The sequence below is a fragment of the Rhineura floridana genome, chromosome 3 (genome assembly GCF_030035675.1).
Source record: "Rhineura floridana isolate rRhiFlo1 chromosome 3, rRhiFlo1.hap2, whole genome shotgun sequence".
NCBI classification, from domain to species: domain Eukaryota; kingdom Metazoa; phylum Chordata; class Lepidosauria; order Squamata; family Rhineuridae; genus Rhineura; species Rhineura floridana.
The window spans coordinates 197303462-197326217 of NC_084482.1; the positions used below are offsets into that span (position 1 = coordinate 197303462).

At 44.4% G+C, this 22756-nt stretch overlaps 2 protein-coding genes across 4 annotated transcripts; both read left to right on the forward strand.

Moving 5' to 3' along the window:
- Nucleotides 1-222: 222 nt before the first annotated feature.
- Nucleotides 223-10801, forward strand: LOC133381013 (zinc finger protein 239-like). Of its 2 annotated transcripts, none has more exons than XM_061619363.1 (4): nucleotides 223-777; nucleotides 2672-2798; nucleotides 3380-3490; nucleotides 8474-10801. In XM_061619363.1, the coding sequence occupies exons 1-4, from the start codon at nucleotides 745-747 to the stop codon at nucleotides 9364-9366; spliced, it is 1164 nt and encodes a 387-aa protein (XP_061475347.1). In that variant the 5' UTR covers nucleotides 223-744; the 3' UTR covers nucleotides 9367-10801. The 2 variants fall into 2 exon arrangements, with proteins under 2 accessions (XP_061475347.1, XP_061475348.1); XM_061619364.1 differs by having other exon boundaries at nucleotides 8477-10801.
- Nucleotides 10802-12247: 1446 nt separating this feature from the next.
- On the forward strand, nucleotides 12248-22129 carry LOC133381005 (zinc finger protein 665-like). Of its 2 annotated transcripts, none has more exons than XM_061619337.1 (5): nucleotides 12248-12329; nucleotides 14140-14260; nucleotides 14833-14943; nucleotides 18642-20338; nucleotides 20972-22129. In XM_061619337.1, the coding sequence occupies exons 1-4, from the start codon at nucleotides 12324-12326 to the stop codon at nucleotides 20288-20290; spliced, it is 1887 nt and encodes a 628-aa protein (XP_061475321.1). In that variant the 5' UTR covers nucleotides 12248-12323; the 3' UTR covers nucleotides 20291-20338; nucleotides 20972-22129. The 2 variants fall into 2 exon arrangements, with proteins under 2 accessions (XP_061475321.1, XP_061475322.1); XM_061619338.1 differs by having other exon boundaries at nucleotides 18645-20338.
- Nucleotides 22130-22756: the final 627 nt, after the last annotated feature.

The following is a 22756-nucleotide window of genomic DNA, read 5'->3' on the forward strand; positions in this document are numbered from 1 at the left end:
ATTATATGTACAGAATCTAGAGACTGCTTTAATCCTTCTATGGATCTGGCTGAAGTATTTATTACAGAACGCACAAAAACGCATACTAAATATTTGCAACTCAGAATACCGGCTAAAACAAAGGGCAGGGGATGGCCATTGATATGCATTGTTTCCTTCCCTTGGTCCCAGGAATTCACTAGATTAACGTGTGAATAAAACCTTGGTTTGTTTGTTAGGTAACTTTACATGTTGCCCTTCCTCCCTGGAGGTTGTCCAGCGCGCTGCGGCTCACAACATAAAACAAAACTGGCACAATGGGGTTTGGAGCTAGTCCACAAAACAGCCAAACAAAAACCTGCTGCCCACATTGAACAGACATTGGAATGCATTGAGGTGGGTTGGTATATTACATTCGGACCTACAAGTCCTAATATAAGCGTGGCCGGCAACAGAATATCGCAGTTTGGACTGCTCTGGCCCCCCGGGAAGTGCTCTCACTGCTTACTCATCCGGGAAAATATTGCAGTAGTAAAGAGAAAAAGCAAGACTACAATTCCCAGAAACACCCAGACTTCCTGCCTGTCTGGGTTTTGCCTATCCCGACGTTTTATTGGCTGAGGGATGCGAAGGAGCCGAGTGATTGGCTGAGGTGGAAAATGGTTGTGGGAGGTGCGTGAGCACAGCGAAGAAAACCCGACAGAAGGGAAGAGGGGGATTCTTACCGAGTTGCTGGAGAAAGAAACTCTTCGGAAGGGTCTCTGAATGCCCCCCGCGATTCCCCGTTGCCAAATGCAGGTGAGGATGAAAAGGGCCTAACAGGGAAGGGGTGCGTGAGGAACTTTTCAAAACGATCTATTCTTTACTGTTCCCCAGAGCATGGAGAAATGGGACTGGTTCTTCGCCACTATTTATTTCTCGATGCAGAAGGGAATAGGAAGAGGCTTTTGGCCCCTTTATATATTTGGGAGGAGAGGGAAAGGAACAGAAAAGGCCAAAGATTACATCTTAAAATGGCGGAGGCAAAGGAGGAAGAAAAAGAGAGATAAATGCCAGGTCTGTGTTGTTCCTGACCTGTTGTCTCACAATATGAGACGTAAAAGGTACCTCGTATACACCCATTCTCATTGCACTCTTCATTTATTTCTTAAAAAAAAAAAAACAGGCTTAGAGTGGTTCCGGGTGGGGGATTTATACTGCAAACAGGTTGTGCAGTTATTAGGTCATTGGCAACAGGGCTTTTTAAAAAACAATGGCATTGTAGGTCACCAGTTTCCACCACCTAAGGTTTCAGTCTAACTGTGCTGCAAAATGAGATGCCCCATGGGCTGCTCTGGTGGTTTTCTACTTGCAGGAAGAGGTTTTTAAGGTGAAGTAGTAGTATCCCTCCACTTGCAGATTCAAGTGCTGCAGCCCATTCTACCACCTCATTGTGCAGTGTGAACAGAAGAGGCAGATCTATGGCCCTATTGCATCCTTGGCCGCTTGATGTATCTTCAGTTGATGAACCAAACCCTTGTGGTACTGAAGTGCTGCAAACGTGCAAATGACGATGATGAAGAAGAAATGACAAGAGTAGACTTCTTGTCTGTTGCTCAGAGGACAAGACTAGGACAAAAAGATAATATTGCAGGAAAGCCGCTTTTGGCTAAACTTTAGGAGAAGCTTCCAAACAATCAGAGCTGTTTGGCTGTGGAATAGGGGTGGTGGGATCTGTACTTCACTGGAAGTGTTCAAGCAGCGGTGGGATCTATGAAGGATGCTTTAGTTGCATCTGGCATTGGAGATTCTGTACTTAGTGATTCTGCTGTGCTAGCTTCCAAACAGTGGCATCTCTGCACTTACTGGGAGGAGGAGAGATGAGGTTTGGTCTGTCTGGGCACACTGGCAGAGCCAATCCTGCACTCTGCCCAGTGTGCCTACCCAGCCCTGCCTTCTCCCTCCCAGTAAGCACAGCGATGCAGCTGTCGGTAAGTTAGCATTGCTACTCCACCCCACTAAGTGAGCCGCTTCTGGTCATTTCAAAATGCAGACCATGCCAATCCACCTTTCTATCACAGCAGCTGACATCTGTCTTTTGTCACTACATTTAAACACACACATCTGCCATGATCTGGTGCAATACCCCATTTCCAGAATGCAGATACTTAAAATTACATCTGGTAATTTTATGGCATGTTGAAAGCTGTTCATTTGCTGTCCACCACACCCCCGATAATTTTCATCCTACAGGACCTGAGGATGAGCGAAAAACAGCAGCTTGACTAAGGTGGCGAGTTCACAGGAGAAGTAGGAGACCTCCTAGTTCACTCCTCAAGTTCTTTGTCTCTGTGTTCCACTAGCTCAGAACTGCTCCATTGAGGGAGGGTTATGCTAGCATAGGGGTAGCCAACATGGTGCCCTCCAGCTGTCGTTGGACTACAGCTCCCATCAGCCCAAGCCAGTGGTCAAAGATGATGGGAGCTGGGAACTTCTTCTCCTCTTCTTTTTCTGTTGACCATCCTTTCCAGGAAGTAGTGTTGCTTACATGACAAGAGCCTGGAGAGAAACAGACTCATGGATGTGGAAGGATGAGATGTGTCTGACTTAAGTGAGTCAGGTTCCTTTTGGGGCAACTGCTTCCTATTCCTATTCTTTTTGAAAGGGCTTCTCTACTTGTGGAGACTGAGATGGGGTGTCTCTGTCCTTGTAGGGGCTGGTGACCTTTGAAGATGTGGCTGTGTATTTCACCGAGGGCCAGGGGGCTCTGTTGGATCCAGATCAAAGAGCCTTGTACAGGGATGTCATGCTGGAGAACTATGGGAACGTGGCCTCTTTGGGTAAGGAATCTGGTGCATCATTCTGTAGGAAGTCTTGATGTTCCCCTGTCCATCTCTGCATTTTTTTAAATGATAGATATTTATGATCTATTGATTTCTCCCCTTGGCCTTTTCTAAATATACCCCCCCCCAAAAAAATATCAGGGTGATTTGCCTGATATATTTACCTGTTTGCAACCATCTATGGTAGGCGAGGCTGAGGGAAGACCTAGGGATTGCTGAGTTGTCATTCATGCCTCTGCCCCATTCATTCGTGAAAATTTCTGTACAGTCAACATTAAGAAACAAATACACGGAAGCAGCAGAAGCACACTTTAAGCTCCCAGTTGTTTCTCTGTGTACTTGCCCTATGCCTGATGTCACATATCATGGGTGGGTTTTAGGGAGAATGGCTTTACGGACCAAATTAGCATAATGCCGGGCCTAATTAAGACTGTGGGACGGAGATTCCCCACTGCTGTCCTAAACATACAGTTTTTTTTGTAAATCGTGATGTGAATGTTTGTATGGTTCCCTATCTGGAAGGATTTAGGTGTCATAGGATGAGCTTGATGTTTGCTGTTTTCTTCTTCCCTGGATAGGATTTCCATTCATCAAGCCTGATCTAATCTGCCGGCTGGAACAAGGGGAAGAGCCATGGGTGCCAGATTTTCAGAGTTTGAATGAAACTGAGAACTCCAGCACCAACTCAGGTGAGGGGGTCAGGGAAAGACAGCTGACCAAAGACACTCTTTCAAAATGGTGAGATCTCTTCTCCTTCAGTCATTTTCTTCTGGAGGCAGAAGGGAGAGCTGCCCTGCAGCTGTTAGATTCCATAGCCATTCCCTGGTGGACCTTCCCAGGTTCCATGGTTTTCAAACTGTATGCCCTTTGAGGGAACCCTTTTTAGCTCCTCTAGTGAGAAACCCCAGCCTGTATGGCATGAAGCCTGGGCGTCTTACAAAGGATTCTGGGATGTGTTCTAAGGAAGCTGCTCAGTATATGTGGGTATTACCCTGACAATTTGAGCATCAGTGTTATTTATTAATGCAAACATTTCTGCCCTGCCTCCCAGTCCAAGATTCCCAAGGAAACTAAGAACAGACCGTTGCCCTATGTGAACTGAGTGATCTAGTGGACATACATGAATCCCCTTCTGGAGAAGGAGGATGGCAGTGGGGTCCGAGCTACGAACCAGGAGGCTTGTTTGTTTTCTGCTTCAGTTGCAACGTTTCTGGGGAAATGCATCTGGGCAGATGTTTCTTCTTTGTTTAACTTGAGGATAAGAGGAAGATTTCAACTGGGGACAGCTATTTTAAAGACCTTTTAAATGTGAATTGAACTGAATATCTGCCCCATCCCTAGCCAGAGTGGGCCATATGGACTTCATTAAGGGTTCCCTTGTCTTTCCCCTTTTAAAATATACAGATTTTGTATACAGATTATATTTTATAATATATTTTGTAATATATACAGATTTGTCCTTAAATACATAGAAACTGGATGGAATGGCCTTTAGTTGTGTCCCATGATCTGTTATCCTGACATGGATTTTTGTCCTTGGGCTCATCCCTAGCCCTGCTTGGCAAGTAAAGTTTCCTGGACAGTCTCTGGGATGGGACTCATTTATAATTAAATAACAGAAAGCCAGCTGCATTTGTATGGTTTTCTCTTAAGAATATTTGAAAAATAGGATAACAATTCATCTGCCACAATAGCCAGCTTCATTTTATCCCTCTCCCCCCCAATTCTAGCATTAAAATCTCCAACTAAAATTATATCAAAAGATGCCAATCTGCCCTCCAGCTGATCAGGAGCTTCCTCCAATTCATACCAAAGTGCATTGGAGGAGGTTCCTGCACCTCCAAGAGGAAAATTCATATTTACAACAGTTAGAGAGAACCTGCATCCTGAGCAAAGCCTTGTTATTAAAACTAAAGGGGCCACTTCCAGCTTAATCTCTTCTACGTCAGGGCTCCACTTTTTATTTACCAGAGTGGTAGTGCCGCCTGCAGGGTGGCCCATGCGGGATGGTTTGCTCGCAGGGATGGAACAAATCATATATCCTTCTTGATAAATTTTATCAATTTCTGATTCCAGTATCCACATCTCCTGTCAACAGATCACATTGTGGCCCTGCAGTAACCGTCTTTCTCAAAATTATGAGATTTCCACTGCAGGTCATGTAGTGTGCATTGCAGTATCTGCGTGTGTCTGGCCCACTACTTAGGCTGTGTACACACAACATTTTATTCTAGCATCAATGGAGACTGAAAACTTGCTTTTTTATATATAAGTAGTCCACACACAGTCTAGGTCTATTTTATACTTTTTGCCTCTGAAAACTGTTACGACAGGTGTCCTTGGGAACATGAGTGTGTGAACCTGCCACCCACATGTCCCATGAAACACACCTCCTTGAAAGGAGGGGGATCTTTTGCTAGGGATAAAACAAACGCGTTGCCCTGAAATGAGCCTAGGTGGTGTGTGTATAACCCAAGAAATGCAGGTCCAAACCCAAATAAAGCAAAGCTTTCTTTTATTGAGAGAAAGAGTAGAAAAGCATTACAGAATTACTTGGGTGTGTGGCAGCATTAATCATTAATATCTTAACCCATTCGTAACTTTAAACTAAAGAGATCAAAGGACCCTATTACTAGGAGTGACAGGTAGGAGAGATTACCTATCCTAGGTCCAGGAGTGGGCAGTGGAATATAGCTGAAGTGATGTGGAAGAGCTCTGACCCCCAAAAAAGGAAAGATTCTGTTTGTCTTGAGGCGTGTGCTGAGACACAAAATCCCTTCCTGGTTCTTCTCCCTGCATTCCTGCGTGGAGAGCGTTGTTACATGTGATGGAGCTCAGATCACCCTCAGCCCTTTTTTAACTCAAGCCTCTTTTTAAAAGACACTATTTCTCTCTCACCCCCCTGCAAAGGAGGGGTCTGGGTATGAGATGATTGTGTGTGTGCGCGCGCATGTTTCTTGCTGACCCTGAGAAAGTCAGGCTACTTTCTTTGGACAATGGGATCGTTCTGCTAGACGTGAGGGAAGTCTGCCAAGGAAGAAGACAACAATTATTTCAGTTTCTCTTAGTTATTTTTGTTACTTCCCAAATGACCTTGTTGTCCTTCACACCGTACCTCAGGAACGCATAACCAGCAAAACAAGGGGTGTGTGGGGTGGGAGTTATAGTTCAGCAGGCTCCAGGGCCTTGCACCTAACAAAACCCATGTATCCTTCTTAATGAGTTTTATTAATTTCTGACTCCTGTAACCTGATGCTGATTTGCTTGCCCAAAGCCTACATGGAGGTTAGACTATGTGTGGTCTTTATTGAGCATTCATTCCAATTTGTTTGCACAGAGGTTATATGACAATTCATCATGATTGATTGTGAGGTGTTGATGGGTCTTCCCGTTAATCATTCATTATTCTGTACTTTTCAGTGCATTGCCCGATCACTTTCCTTACTGCAAAAAGTCATTTTGTTTTAAAAAAGTGGATTCATTATGCTAAGACAACAAAGTCAGTTAAAGCACTATAATTGTGGCAAACCTAAAATTATGGTGCATCTTTGAATCCTGGCAATATACTGACAGTCTGATGGTGGCCAAAGAATCACACACTTGCTCAAGGTGATTTTTATGTCCAGCAAGAGAAAAGTAGGCTCACCTCAAGTACATGGGCTTTCTCCTTGCTCTGGTGGGGATTCATTAGTGGGGAAGGGCCATAGCTCTGTGGGAAAGCATCTGATTTACATGCAGAAAGCCCCGGGTTCAATCCCCAGCATCTCCAGGTAGGGCTGGGAGAGACTTTATGTCCAAAACACTGGAGAGATGCTACCTGTCAGTGTAGACAATATCAGACAGGATGATCTTACTTGGTATAAGTCAGCTTCTGACGTACCTATTTGCCCCTTCTTTGTTAATGGAAAACCAATAATCACTCTGGAATCATTCCTTCTTTATCCCAAAGGTCCTGGGAGGTATTTTTTGACTTAAGAGTCACCAGCAGGAATTCATGTGGCGGCGGCGGCTGGCATTTCTGTGATCATGTTGCTAAGACTGGAAATGCCCTCAGAGTTTGGTGACATTCTTTTCCTCTCTCTTCCTGATCTCGTTTTTCAAATGTGTGTCTTTCATAAGTGGGGCTCACCTGCACTAAGGAATCCAAGCTACATCTGCAAACAGACTTCAGATGGGCTTGTTGTAAGCTTTTGAACAGCAACTACCTTTGAACTTTGACTGTTCGAAGAGGCTGCCCATCTGTGAAAGTTGGCCAGCATGGGATGAGGGAATGAAGCATCCAACCTGCCAACCAGCCAGAGTTCTGTGCCCGATCTAGGGGGTGAGAGGAAGGGCTCTTTTGGGGACATCTGTTAAAATGGCTATGAGTACAGGTGTGCAACCTTTCATGAGTGGGTCCCCTGCATGAAAAGCTCTGTGCCAAAAGGGTTCCCTGGGTAAAGGAATATGGGATCCTGGATCCCGATTCACTCTCTGCAAAGACACTGCAGTCTCTCCCAAAACAACAGCACCACAGTAATCAGTCAATCTGAATAGGTTAATTCCAAAAGGTTTCTTTGGAAGGTAGGAAGTTTGAAACATGAGTGGAGGGATATGTGCTCCTGGATCTTCTACCAGTCTCTGCCAAAAAGTTGCAAGCAGTGCAAAAAAAGGAAAACAAAGCTGCAGTCTTGGTTTACTCTCTTCTATTGTTTCTGGGTTGACTAAGGACATTCTTTGTTTTCTTTCTCTGCTCTTTTTTCTCTCCTCCGTTGCCAGCTCCTACTGACTTTGTGTACTTCTACATATTCTTTTGCCCCATTTCTCCTTTGTTACGTTACATTTGTTGGTTTTTATATTCTTGTCATATTCATGTTAAGGTACTCATTGTAAATCTCACCCTTTTGGTGGCCCAGTGTTATCTGTTGGATCTAATACATGGGTTTGCCCTCTCGTAGTCTTTCCCCCACCAATCCTTTCTGTTGGCTAATGTTTTGGTTCTTCTATTTCAGGTCTCCAGCAGTCTCTCTCTTTCATGGGCACCCACATCCTTTGTACATCTCCTTTCCTGAATGTGAAAACTTGCCTTTTCTCCCATTCCTCTGACCTTTTCATCTCTGCCTCTCCTCTTCCTCCTTTTCCCTTCCTTGTGTCCTTTTTGTATTGTCTCTTTTAGAATGTCAGGGTTGGGTTGTGTCCTTTGAATGTAATATTAGTTACTTTGAGGTGAATTAGGGTTTGGGATAATGGGATTAAAAGAGAGATGTGATGGACAACTTCCAAGATTGCCACAGTCTTAATATTATTTATTTATTTATTTATTTAAAATATTTATACCCGCCCTTTTTCCAAAGAACCCAGGGCGGCTTACAAAAATAATCATGAAGAGTTAAAACAGTAAATATACAGAATTAAAATAGTTAAAATGAATTAAATCAAATACAAGGTAAGAGTTAATTACCAATTCAATTAAAAGCCCATCTGAATAGGATCGTCTTCACCTTAGCACGGAAGGAAAGAAGTGAGGAAGCTAATCGTACTTCACTGGGGAGGGAATTCCACAATCTGGGAGCAGCCAGCGAAAAAGCCATATTTTGTGTTAATAGATCAGTTTCCCCCTTCAGTCTTCTTCCCAGGTTTCTATTGTTCCCATCCCCTGAAGTAAATAACTTTTTGTGTGCCCTTTATCCCAGCAGGTGAGAGTAGAAAAAAGGACTTGTACACTATGTGGACAACACATCCTACTCAGAAATCAAGTTGTGCCAAGCATCAGCAACTCCACACAGGAGAGAAATCCCATACATGCTTAAGCTTTGGGATATGCTTTCCTTTGGAATCGAAGCTCATGACATACGAGAGTGTCCACACAGGAGAGAAACCGTTTAAATGCTTGGAATGTGGGAAGCATTATGCTCAGAAATCAGATTTCACAATTCATCAGGAAGTCCACACAGGAGAGAAACCATATAAATGCTTGGACTGTGGGAAATGCTTTGCTCGAAAATCGCATCTCATAATGCACCAGAGAATCCACACAGGAGAGAAACCGTATAAATGCTTGGAGTGTGGAAAACGTTTTGCCTACTCTTCTGTCTTTGCGAAACACCAGAGAGTCCACACAGGAGAGAAACCATATAAATGCTTGGAGTGTGGGAAATGTTTTGCCCAGAAATCACATCTCACAATACACCAGAGAGTCCACACAGGAGAGAAACCATATAAATGCTCCGAGTGTGGAAAGTGTTTTGCCTACTCTTCCATCTTTGCGAAACACCAGAGAGTCCACACAGGAGAGAAACCGTATCAATGCTTGGAGTGTGGGAAATGCTTTGCCCAGAAAGCACATCTCATGATACACCAGAGAGTCCACACAGGAGAGAAACCATATCAATGCTTAGTGTGTGGGAAATGTTTTGCTCAACAGTGGTATCTCATACACCACCAGAGGGTCCACACAGGAGAGAAACCAAATAAATGCATAGAGTGTGGGAAATGTTTTTCTTTGAAATCAGCCCTTCTCAGACACCAAAGAGCCCATGTGGATAAGAAACCTTCTGAATGTTCCAAGACTTTTCCTATGCAGTAGAGAATGAAGCTCATACTCTTGATATCTGAGAATGTGCATGTGCAAGGTCTTTTAACTGTATAATATTAGCCCTCAGAAGACATATTTACTCATTTGTAGGCCCCAGATACTAAGCTAAAATAGGGGTGGGTGATGGATTGCAGGAGCCCACAAACAAGAATGGTGCACTCAGTCTGTCTCTGGCTTCAGGAATGTTATAGTTAATATGTAACTTTTTAAATTTAAAATATTTATATGCTGTCTTCATGCCTGTAAAATACCTTCTTCCCACACCTTTGGGATGTTGCGGTTGGTGCTCTAACTACAAATTAAGGGCTTTACAATGCCACAGGAAAAAATATCTTTTCTCCAGTCTTTTAATACTTCTGTTAAATTGGCTCCTCAGATGCCCGAGAGGCTATCCTAAGGCAGGAATGTTTAAAACATCTAAAAACAATGTAAAACATCTTAATTGCTGTAAACCGCCCAGAGAGCTTTGGCTATGAGGCGGTATATAAATGTAATAAATCAATCAATAAATAAAACTTTTAAAACAAAAACACTCCCACAGCTAATAATTTCAAAGTTGCCAGGAACAGTATCTTTTAGCATTGAGTGCTTGGGTAAACAGGAATGTTTGTAAATTCCTCCTGTATACAGTTCTGGGCACCTCACCTCAAAAAGAACACTGTGGAGCTGGAGAAGATTGAGAAAAGGGCAATCAAAATGATCAGGGGCATGGAGCGACTTCCCTGTGAGGACAGGTTGCAGCATTTGGGGCTTTTTAGTTTAGAGAAAAGGCAAGTTGGAGGCAACATGGTAGAAGTGTATAAAATTATGCATGGCATGGAAAAAGCGGATAGAGAATTTTTTCTCTCCCTCTTTCATAACACCAGAACTTGTGGACATTCAGTGAAGCTGAATGTTGAAAGATTCAGGACAGACAAAAGAAAGTACTTCATGCAGCACATAGTTAATGGGATTTGCTCCCACAAGAGGCAGTCATGGCCACCAATTTGGATGGCTTTAAAAGATTAGACAAATTCATGGAGGATAAGGCTATCAATGGCTACTAATCAAATGCAGCATGCTTCTGAAAACCAGTTTCTGGCAGCTGCAGGAGGGGAGGGTGCTCTTGCCCTCAGGTCCTGCTGTTGGGCTTCCCATGGGAACTGTGAGGACTAGACGGGCTATTGGTCTAATGCAGCAGGGCTCTTCTTAGGTTCTTTTGAGTGGAGGAAGGTAGACAATCTGACCAAGTGGACCAATTTTGCTTTTTATGGGAGAATTAAGATGCAAGCAAATATCTGCCCCTTTATATTGCCAGCACTTTTAAGATATAATCCTGCTAAGCTATATTGATTCCTTTTGTCAGATTATATAAACCTGATTATTTCCTTTTTTATGGATTGTTAAAATGATATATACAGTTATATATGCATATGTACAATTGTTGTTTTCTTTGATGTGTTTTATGCTGGTATATTAAAATCAAGTTGTATTGTTATATTAATACCTGTTATAAAGCACATACATGACAGATATGAAGATGTGCTGTCTAGTGTAAATGATCATAACAAGGAATCAGTGCTGTAATTCAGGTTATGTTTTTAATGGAATTAGTCTGTACATTGCTGAATAAGAGATGCTGAATAAGATGGCAAGGAGGCAACCTCCAGCCCACCACATACACACACGTTGTTGCAGATTGTTTCTGTCCTGCTCTACCTTTATTAATAATATTAATATTAATAATATTTATTAGCTGCTTTTTTTCCAAAAAGGAACAAAAAACGGCTTACAAAAAAACCTGTACTCGAAGTGGCTTACAACAAAAGCAAACAACAATTACAAAAACAATTTCATAAAAAAATACAACAGCCGTAATGAAACAACAAATGTCACAGCGATACAAAAACCATTTCAGTACTATAAATATAACATTACAATCTTAAACAGGTCACATTACACCACTTGGCAATATGGCAAAAAGAAAAGACAGTTTCAGCTTGGCTGAGATGTTGGTAACACAGCTGACAAACTCGTGGGCAAGAACAACACATAATAATATAATAATAATAATAAATTTTAATTTATGTGTCGCCCATCTGGCCGATGGCCACTCTAGGCGACGTACATGTAAACAGTTAAAACACAATGCGATAAAATACATTAATACAATACATAAACACCCACCATTTGACATTCATGTGGTTCAGGATGTTGCAACAGGCCATTTTGTTGTTTGATGGGGAAGAGGCCAACTTATTGAGGCTATCTGCTGAGAAGCCCTTTTTAAAATCCTAGCTGTGTAAGCTCCCTCTGAAATTACACAGCTAAATTCCTCCCTCTGCTAAATTACACAGGCAGTAGCCTGTCTTAGACTGGCTTCTGAAGCAGGCTGTACGAAAATGTACCGTTTGTAACAGATTTTTTTTATTAAATTGACATTCCACCCTGCCTCCTCAAAGGGTGCACAGCACGCCGCGCTTAACAGCTCAAAACAAAATTTGCACAACCGAGTTTAGAGCTAGCCCACGAAACAGCCAAACAAAAAACTACTTCCCACATTGAACATCCGTTGGAATATATTAAAGTAGGTCGATACACGTTACATTTGGACCTGCAAGCCTCATTTCAATACAAGCGTGGCCGGCAACAGAATGTCGCAGGTTGGACCGCTCTGGCCCCGTCGAGAAGGGGTCTCACTGTTTACTCCTCTGGGAAAATATTGCCGTAGGGAGAAGAAAAAAGACGAACTCCTGGGTTTTCTGCATGTCTTGACCATTAAGACGTTTCATTGGCTGAGAGGGATGCGAAGGAGCCGAGTGATTGGCTGAGGTGGAAAATGGGTGTGGGAGGCGCATGAGCGCAACATACCCCCCCCCCCGGAAAGAACGGAGGGAGATTATTCCGGAGTTGCCGGAGAAAGAAACTCTTTGGAAGGGTCTGTGGACCCCCTCATTCCCCATTGCTAAATGCAGGTGAGGAAGGAAAGGGCCTCACCGAAGGGGTGCGTGAGGAGCTTTTCAAAACGATCTGTTCTTTACTGTTGCCCAGAGCATGGAGAAACGGGGCTGGTTCCGCCCTTTCCTTTTGTCCCCCGCAGTTTGTCTATTTCTAGATGCGGAGGGGGATTGGAATTGGCTTTGGGACCCTTTATGCAATTGGAAAAAGAGGATAGGAACAGAAAACTGCAAATATGATCTCTTAAAATGGCGCGGAGGTAGAGAGGAAGAAAAAGAGGTGAATGTCAGACCTCTGTAGTTCCTAAAGGAGCCTCCTTCTTCGCTTTTTTAGGGAATTAAACTCAGACGTTAAAGGTGCCTTGTATCGATCTATTCTCACTGCATTATTCATTTATTTGTTTAAAAGACACAGGGTTGTGGTGGTTCCAGGTGGGTGATTTCTGTTTCAAAAATTAGATTTCAGAATCTAAGCACATATTGCATCCTTGGCCAGCCAATGTATCTTCAAAGCTGACGATCCAAAGGCATGTGCTACTGAAGTGCTGCAGAAACCCATGATGTAGGCTGATGATGATGATGAAGAAGACAGAGCAGACAGACCTCTTGTCTGCTTCTCTAGAGGACAGGACTAGAACTGAGATGTAGGAAAGGAGCTTTTGGCTAAAGTTTAGGAAACGTTTCCAAACAGTCAGACTAGTTTGGCTGTGGAACAGCCTGCCACTAGAGGTGGAGGGGGCTGTACTTCACTGGAGATACTCAAGCAGAGATGAAACCTGTCAAGGATGATTTAGTTGCATCTTGCATGGGAGGTTCTGCCTTTATCATGGAATTGGAGTAGATGGTCTCCAAGGTCCCTTCCAGAGGCAACTCTCCTGGTGGGCAAAGCTGCAGTGCTAACTTTCCAACTACACTCAGTGGGAGGGGTGGAAGAGGAGCGGTTGGGCCTGTGCGGGCACACTGGTGGAGCCAATCCAGCATTTGAGCTGGTGCGCCTGCACGGCCCTGGCTTCTCCCTCTTAGTAAGTGCAGTAATGCATCTGTCAGGAAGTTAGCATTGCAGCTCTTTCCCCCTGGGTGAGCTGCTTCTGGCCCCGGCAAAATGCAGACCATGCAGATCAACCTTTCCATCACAGCAGCTGACATCTGTCCCTTGTCACTACATTTAAACACATATTGCCATGATATGGTGCAAAACCCCATCTCCACAACAGAGATATTTAAAACAACATCTAGTATTTTTATGGCCTGTTTATATGATTTTTCCTCCCTGTAATCTTTGTCCTGTGAGATTGTCTTATTGTCCCTGTGTTGTAGGTAGTGAGCTGAGGCTGGGAGAGAGAAAGAGCAGCTTGCCTAAGGCAGTGAGTTCATGGGAGAGGCCAAGGCTGAAATGGAGATTCCTGGTTCATTCCTCACGTTCTTTGTCTCTGTGTTCCACTAGCTCAGAATGGCCCGATTGGTGGATGGTTCTGCTAGCACAGGGGTAGCCAACATGGTGCCCTCTAGATGTTACTGGTTTGCAACTTCCATCAGCCCCAGCCAGCATGGCAGATGGTCAAGGACAATGGAAGCTGGGGACTCTTTCTCAAATCCTCTCCTTTTTCTGTTGACCAGCCTTTTCAGTAATCAGCTGACAAACAATTGCCTGCATGACAAAGGCCTGGAGAGGAACACACTCATGGATGTGGAAAGATGAAGTGTGTCTGAGTTGAGTGGGGCCAGGCCCTCCTGGGACAGCTGCTTCCTGTGCCATGTATGTGACTGAGCCTTTCTGAAAGGGTTTCTCGAGTTTGGAGACTGAGATGGGGTGTCTCTGTCCTCGTAGGTGACCTTTGAAGATGTGGCCGTGTATTTCACGGAGGGCCAGGGAACTCTGCTGGATCCAGATCAAAGGGCCTTGTACAGGGATGTCATGCTGGAGAACTATAGGAACATGGCCTCGTTGGGTAAGGAATCTGGTGCATCATTCTGTAGGAAGTCTTGATGTTTCCCTGTCCATCTCTGCATTTTTGAAACAATGTGTATTTATGAATGTCTTGGTTTCTCCACTTGGCATTTTCTCCACACAATAAGAAACACACACACACACACAGAATGAGTTGCCAGATATTCTTACTTGTTCATAATAATCTATGGCAGACTAGGCTGAGGGAATATCTAGGCATTACAGTGCTATCATTCATGCATCTGCCCCATTCATTTATTCATCCATTCATGTGCAAAATTCCTGTACCACCAAGAGTAAGAAAAAATCAAGAAGCCATTGAAAGCACACTTTAAGCTCCTAATTGTTCCTTTGCAGCCAAGGCTGTACCTATTCTGCACTTGATGTTGCATATTGTGGGTATGGTTTGGGGGAAAAGGCCTCCTGAGCCAAATTAGGACCCTTGCTATCCTAAACATAGGGGTTTTTTTTAGTAAATCACGATGTGGACAGTGGTTGTCTCATTCCTCTTTGGAAGGTTTTAGATGCCATAGGATGAGCTTAATATTTGCTGTTCTCTTCTTCCCTGGATAGGATTTCCATTTACCAAGCCTGATCTCGTCTCCCGGCTAGAACGAGGGGAAGAGCCGTGGGTGCCAGATTTTCAGGGTTTGGGTGAAAAGGAGAACTCCAGCACCAACTCAGGTGAGAGGGGTCAGGGAAAGGCAGCTGACCAAAATACTCTTGTGTTTTCTTGGACCCTTCCCCTTTCAAAATGCTGAGATCTCTTCTCCTTCAGTCACTTTCTTCTGCCAAAAGGTAGAACATACATTTATTTGATTGACTGATATATATCCGCCCTTCCTCCTAGTAGGAGCCCATGTCTGAAACATCCACAGGATTCCTGAATGCCCTGGGGGAGTTCCCAGTAGATAGACCAGGTGATCCTGTTGAAGCCCTTGTCATGCTCTGGAACAATGAGGCGCATTGGGCTCTTGACATGGTTGCCCCATTGTGGAGCCCAGTTTGCACCTTGGTACACCAGTAAGCTAAGGGCAGTGAAACAGGCTGGACGACGGCTAGAGCGCAAGTGGCGAAAGACCTGCTGTGAGGCTGATCAGGCACGAGTAAAACGTAATTGTCTACTGTGTGGCAATGAGGGTGGTGAAGAAGGCCCACTTCTCTGCCACCATCGCATCCTCAAGTCCAGTGGAGCTTTTCCGTATTGTCAGGGGTCTGTTGACATCAACAAGTGGAAATGCAGTTTTAGACCCTTCAGAGGCCCACTGTGAATTGTTTGCAAGGCACTTTGAGGGTAAAGTTGCTTGCCTCCGTAGCAATCTTGATGCCCCGTCCATATCTACTGCAGTCTCCAGTGAGGTGTCTTTACTCAGCGCATAGTTAAACTATGGAATTTGCTCCCACAAGATGCAGTAATGGCCACCAGCTTGGATGGCTTTAAAATAAGATTAGACAAATTCATGGAGGACAGGGCTATCAATGGCTACTAGCCATGATGGCTGTGCTCTGCCACCCTAGTCAGAGGCAGCATGCTTCTGAAAACCAGTTGCCGGAAGCCTCCGGAGGGGAGAGTGTTCTTGCACTCGGGTCCTGCTTGTGGGCTTCCCCCAGGCACCTGGTTGGCCACTGTGAGAACAGGATGCTGGACTAGATGGGCCACTGGCCTGATGCAGCAGGCTCTACTTATGTTCTTATGTGTCCAGTGCAACATCTACAACTTCTTGGAACAGTTTCACTTGATGCGGCCTGATGACATGGACAAGATGCTTGCGATGATGCAGCCAGCATCGTGTCCTCTCGACCCTTACACTCCTTGGCGTATTAAAGTTTGCCAAGGGGGTTTGACCGAGTGGATCCAGAGTGTGGTCAACATGTCGTTGCAGGAAGGAGTGGTTCCAGCTGCCCTGATTCAGGTACAGATCTGATCTCTCCAGAAAAAGCCCACCCTGGATCCATTTGTTTGTGACAACTACCGCCCAGTTGCAAATACTCCCTTTTTAGAGAACGTGATTGAGAGGGTTGTGGTGCAGCAGTTGCAAGTACTCTTGGATGAAACAGCTTATCTTGACCCATTCCAGTCTGAGTTCAGGCCTGGTTATGGGACCGAATTGGCCTTGGTTGCCCTGATGGATGACCTTTATCAGGAGAAGGACAGGGGGAGCGCGACCCTGTTATTCTTACTTGATCTCTTGGTGGCTTTTGATACCATTGACCCTGGTATCCTTCTGGGCCAACTTGGTGAGATGGGTATTAGAGGCACTGTTTTAGAGTGGTTCAGATCCTATCTCCAAGGTCGTTTTCAGATAATAGTATTGAGTGATTGTCTTTCGGCCCCCTGGCAGTTGTGCTGTGGGGTGCTGCAGGGTACCATCTTGTCCCCCATGCTGTTTAACATCTATATGAAGCCCTTGGGGGCAGTCATCAGGAGATTTGGCGTGAGGTGTCAGCAGTAAGCTGATGATACCTAGCTCTATTTCTGTGTAACATCTGAATCAGGAGAGGCCGTGCAAGCCCTGGACCCCTGCCTGGATTTGGTGGTGGGCTGGATGAGGGGCAGTAAACTGACTCTGAATCCTAGCAAGATAGAGGCACTGTGGGTTGGTAGCTCCCGAGTTCAGATCATTGGTCAGTTGCCTGCTTTGGATGGGGTCGTACTCCCTCTGAAAGAGCAGGTCCGTAGTCTGAGGGTGCTCCTGAATCCATCTTTGTTGCTAGAGGCCCAGATGACCTCAGTGGCTAGGAGTGCCTTTTACCAGCTTCGGTTGGTAAGACAGCTGCGGCTGTTTCTGGACTGGGATAGCCTGTCCACTGTTGTCCATGCACTGGTAACCTCCAGGCTGGATTACTGTAATGCTCTCTATGTGGGGCTGGCCTTGAGGTTGGTCTGGAAGCTACAGCTGGTGCAAAATGTGGTAACGAGACTGCTCACTGGGGCAGGATATCGTCAGCATGTCACCCCGCTGCTGAAAGAATTGCATTGTCTACCTATTAGCTACCAGGCTAAGTTCAAGGTACTGGTTTTGGTGTACAAAGCCCTATACAGCTTGGGACCAGGATAACTGAAAGACCGTCTTTCCCCTTATATACCCTTTTTGGCGCCTACTGTGGACCTTTCTGTTTCAACAAGCCTTTTAAGTAGGGACCTTATTCCAGTCTGCATCTGTGTTGGAATTGCTTTTTAACACTTTTAAAGCTTTTTTTTTAAAGAAGTTTTTAAAGCTTTTTTAAAAAGATGTTTTGTTTTAATATATTTTTAAGCATGTTTTGTTTAAATATATTTTAAAGTCTATTTTTATGATGTTTTAGAGTGTTTTTAGTGCTTTTGTTTGCCATCCTGGGCTCCTACTGAGAGGAAGGGTGGGATATAAATCTAATAATAAATAAATGAATAAATAAAAGGAAGGTTGCATGCTCCTGGGTCCCACTGCAATTTCTTTTAAAACAAAAGAAAGCCACACTCCTCTTCTTTTCTCCGTTCCTGGCTTAACGGCCTCTTTCCAGTCTTTCTCCCTTTCACCTCTGTTGTCATTTTGGGGTTTTCTTTCTTCTCCTTTGGTCTGCTATATTTCTTGGCTTTTGCTCCCTTATCAGACCCTCAGGCTAAAGTTACTTGTTTGAAATCTCTACCTCCTTGCGTGTCTGCCATTATCTGTCAGCTCTAATTTCTTTGGAGTTGCCTTCTCATGATCTTTGCCCGGCCAATCCTTTCCTGTTGGCCAAGTCTTTGGTTCCTTCTGTTTCACACCTTGCTCAATCTCTCTTGTTCTCCTGTTTTTCACATGCCCACTGCATCCAACCCTCTCCTTCTTGCACTTGTCCTAGTAGAAGCATGCCTCTACTCCTGTCCCTGGGACCTTTACTCTCTGCCTGTCCTCTGCCTTTCTTTTCCTTCTGCGCTGTCTCTCTTAGAAAGTAAGGCTAAGGGCAGGTGTGGGTCCTTATGATACAGTTACTGCACAGCATCTATCTCTTAAGATGTTTTCTCTTAGTATTTTGAAGTGAGTTAGATCACACCCACACCATACATTGTATGCATTGTACATTGTACCTGTGGCTTCCCCAAAAGAATCCTGGGAACTGTAGTTTACACGTCACTGAGCTGTGGTTTCCAGTACCCTTAACAAACTACAGTTCCCAGGATTCTTTGCGGGGAGCCACATGCTTCAAACGTGCCTTATATGCATGGTGTGGATGTGAGCATGGTGTTTGGGGATAACAGGATGAAAGAAGAAAGAGGAAGATGTTCACATGCCACTCCCTTAGTTGATGTTTCCTTATTGCAGCATCCTTAATGGGTCAGGGTCCTCCTTCAGCCTGTTTCCCGGGTTTCCTTCTTTCCATCCACCCAAATAAGTCATGTTTCTGTTTGTCCTTTATCCCAGCAGGTGAGTGCAGGGAAAAGCAGCCATGTGCCATGTCGGGGGGACACCTTGCTCAGAATTCAGGCTTTGCCAAATATCAAGGAGTCCACAAAGGAAAGAAATCCCAGAAATGTTTGGAATGTGGGAAGTGTTTTACTGAGAAATCGAAATTCCTAATCCACGAGAGAGTCCACACTGGAGAGAAACCTTATAAATGCCTGGAGTGCGGGAAGTGCTGTGCTACCAAATCAAATCTCACGAGCCATCAGAAAATCCACACAGGGGAAAAACCCTATAGCTGCTTGGAGTGTGGGAAGCGATTTTCTCACAAATCATACTTCTTGATTCACCAGACGCTCCACACAGGAAAGTACCCATATAAGTGTGCCGAGTGCGGGAGGTGTTTTGTTCAGAAATCAAAACTCATAGACCACCAGCGAGTTCACACAGGAGAAAAACCCTATAAATGCCTGGAGTGTGGGAAATGTTTTGCTTGGAAATCACAAGTTGGAGAACATCAGAGGATCCACACAGGAGAGAAACCGTTTAAATGCTTAGAATGTGGGAAGCACTTTTCTCATAAATCAGTACTCATCACCCATCAGAAAGTCCACACAAGAGAGTACCCTTATAAATGCTTGGAGTGTGGAAAATGTTTTGCTTATTCCACAGCATTTGTGACACACAGGAGAGTCCACCCAGGAGAGAAACCTCATAAATGCTTGGAATGTGGGAAATGTTTTACTTGGAGATCTCAACTCGGGAACCACTGGCGAGTCCACACTGGAGAAAAACCCTTTAAATGCTTAAATTGTGGGAAACTTTTTGCTCGCAAATCAGAACTCATGAACCATCAGAGGGTGCACACAAAAGAGAAACCCTTTAAATGTTTGGAATGTGAGAAATGTTTTGCTTATTCCTCGGCACTTGCTACGCACCGGAGAGTCCACACTGGTGAAAAACCCTTTAAATGCTCAGAGTGTGGGAAATGTTTTGCTCGCAGAGCAATTTTTGCAAGGCACCAGCGATCCCACACAAGAGAGAAACCTTTTAAATGCTTGGAGTGTGAGAAAAGTTTTGCTGATTCTTCCACATTTGCTACCCACCAGAGAGTCCATACAGGAGAGAAACCCTACAAATGCTTGGAGTGTGGGAAATGTTTTGCTCATAACTCCACATTTGCTACACACAGGAGAATCCACACAAACGAGAAACCCTATAAATGCTTGAAGTGTGGGAAGCGTTTTGGCGATTCCTCAACCTTTGCTAAACACCGCCGAGTTCACACAGGAGAGAGAACCTATAAGCCTTTGACCTATAAATGCTTGGAGTGCGGGAAAGGTTTTGGTTCCAGATCACAGTTTGAGAGACATCAGAGAGTCCATACAGGAGAGAAGCCCTTTAAGTGCTTGGAGTGTGGGAAGTGTTTTGCTGATCCCTCAACCTTGGCAAAACACCAGAGAGTCCATCCAGGGGAGAGGACCCACAAATGCGTGAAATGTCGGAAATGTTTTGTTCAAAGTTCAGACCTTATGAGGCATCAGAAGTCATGTGCAGCAGACAAACCTTATACTTGCTTGATGTGCGGTGAATGCTTCCCATCAACATCAGCATTAATCTGTCATGAGAGAGCCCATGTGGATGAGAATTATTATGACACTTCCAAGTAGAGAATACAGTAAAGAATGGAGCGTGCCTTGACATCAAAGAATGTGCAGGTGAGATATGGCTTTTTAAAAAAAAATCAGAAAATTAGGTATTTACTCATGGGTGAATTCTAAACTCTATGTCAGAATTGAAATGGATGACAGGAAAGGCCAAAGTTCACTGGTAGAGGATCTGCGTTGCATGCTGCAGCTCCCTGGTTCAGTCCCTAGCATCTCCTGGTAGGGATGGGGGGGGGAGACACCATTTGAAACCCTGGAGAGCTGCTTCCAGTCAGGGTAGACAATACTGAGCTTGATGGACCAATGTCTGACTCCAAGTCATTGTGAGAGAGAGAGTGTGGTGCAGCGTTAGAGCAATGGGGCTGTTTGTGCTATTCCAAATGCAGTAAGTGAATAGATTTGCAGCAACTTCTTTTGAATTTTAATTTTATCAATTGTTTCAGCTATCCCAATATAGCCCTAACATCAGGGGCAAGGAACCTGGTGCCCTCCATATCCCATCATCTCTGACTGTTGGTCTTGTTGGCTGAGGCTAATGGAAGTTGTAGTCCAAAATAGCTGGGGGGGGGTGGACCAGGTTAGGGAAGGTGATACTAAAGTCCTTGATTCTGATCTTCATTCTGTGTAATGGGAATATTCCATTAATTACTAATCTCTCTTTCTTTCTTTCTCTTTTTATTTCAGCATGTTATCCAGCAGACATGTGCTCTTGCCAAGCCTATGGAAAAATCAAACCTTTTAATTCCATGGAGAAGCCTGGCTCAGGAACGGAAACTATATGAATTTCCTCCTTGTGAGGAAAAGGCTTTGAGATGCATTCAGTTAAAGTCATACTTAGAGGAGACCCATTGAAACCAGTGGACTTAAGGTAGCCATGTCCATCAGTTTCAGTGGGCTACCTCTGAGTGTGAGTTAGTTGGATATCAGCTGTTGTCCCGAAGGGGGGCACTGCTCCAAGTGGACCTTTAGTGTTGTTGCACCAACACCTTGGAATTCCCTCCTCTTAAATATTAGACAAGCACCATCTCTGTTGTCTTTTCGGTGCCTACTGAAGACCTTCCTCTTTCAACAAGCCTTTTAAGTAAAGCCCTTATCTCAGCCTGCATCTGTGCTGGAATTGCTTTTTAAGATGCTTTTAAATGTTTTTTTAAAAGATGCTTTTAGGATGCTTTGTTTATAAGATACTTTTAGTGATTTGCACCTTGTTTGCTGCCTTGGGCTCCTTCTGGGAGGAAGGGCGGGATAAAAATCTAATGATTGATTGATTGATTGATTGACGATAATGATGATAAAATAAATTCCACAGTAGGCAAGCCATAGGAATGCTTGAGTCATGGCAGAAGGTGGGCTGGATCCAGAAGAGTCCAAACAGGATTCTGCTTGTGCAGAAGGGCTTTCCTGACTCCTTCCCCCTGGACTCTCCAAAAGCCTCTCACAAGGACTGAGGGGCCCTCTTGAGTAGCGCTTGGAAATAGGGGCTCTCTAGATGTTAAGAACATAAGAAGAGCCTGCTGGTTCAGACCAATGGCCCATCTAGTCCAACACCCTGTTCTCACAGTGGCCAACCAGATGCCTATAGGAAGGTCGCAGAGCTGCTTGGAGTGTGGCCAATGGTCAAGGTTGATGGAAGTTGTAGTCCAACAACATCTGGAGTGCAACTGGTTCCCCATTCCTGCTTCAGAATGGCTTTTGGCACTGTGTCTGTCTTTCTCTGGTGGATGCCTCAAGCAGGTTTCAGAATTTTGTGCTTGTTGGTTTCAAAGGTGCATCCTGCTGTATTTTAATATGTATGTTGTCAGTGGCCTGGTTCGCAGGTCACATTAAACCATAGTTTGAAACAAACCATGCTGTTTGCACACTGCTCAAAAGTTATTGTTTGTTATATTTATATACTGCTTTTCAAGTGAGACTCACAAAGATGTTTACATAAAATATTAAAACTGTAAGCATCAATTACAACTATATAATAAAATAGCAAAGACAAGCTATGGGTGGTGGTGGTGGTGGGGAACTTTTATTGGGACAAGATGGTTCTTAAGTAGCCTTGTGGTGGCAGTTGGGGGAGGGAGGGGCCACCTTCACTAGAATACCAGGAGCAAGATGGTGGACAGTTCAGCAGGCTGTTCTGCCTTAACATAAGAAGAGCCTGCTCAGTTAGGCCAAATGCCCATCTAGTCCAGCATCCTCTTTTCACAGTGGTCAGCCAGTTGCCCATGGGAAGCCAGTAAGCAGGACCTGAGCACAACACCCAGAAACTCATTTGTAGAGGCACGCTGCCTCCAACAGTGGAGGTAGAACATAGCCCATCATAGCCAGCAGCCATTGATAGCCTTTTCCTCCATGAATTTGTCTAATCCTCTTTGAAAGCCATCCAAGTTAGTGGCCATCACTCTCTCTTGTGGGAGAAAATTGCATAGCTTAACTGTTTGCTGTGTGAGAAAGTACTTTCTTTTGCCTGTCTTGAATCTT

What these genes read in the sequence shown, in the direction of transcription:
- LOC133381013 (XM_061619363.1), top strand. Translation starts at nt 745, where the DNA reads ATGCCCCCCGCGATTCCCCGTTGCCAAATGCAG. An exon ending in TGGGAACGTGGCCTCTTTGG is followed by an intron (nt 2,799 to 3,379) that starts GTAAGGAATCTG and finishes TTCCCTGGATAG; the next exon opens with GATTTCCATTCATCAAGCCT. An exon ending in GAACTCCAGCACCAACTCAG is followed by an intron (nt 3,491 to 8,473) that starts GTGAGGGGGTCA and finishes CCTTTATCCCAG; the next exon opens with CAGGTGAGAGTAGAAAAAAG.
- LOC133381005 (XM_061619337.1), top strand. An exon ending in TAGGAACATGGCCTCGTTGG is followed by an intron (nt 14,261 to 14,832) that starts GTAAGGAATCTG and finishes TTCCCTGGATAG; the next exon opens with GATTTCCATTTACCAAGCCT. An exon ending in GAACTCCAGCACCAACTCAG is followed by an intron (nt 14,944 to 18,641) that starts GTGAGAGGGGTC and finishes CCTTTATCCCAG; the next exon opens with CAGGTGAGTGCAGGGAAAAG.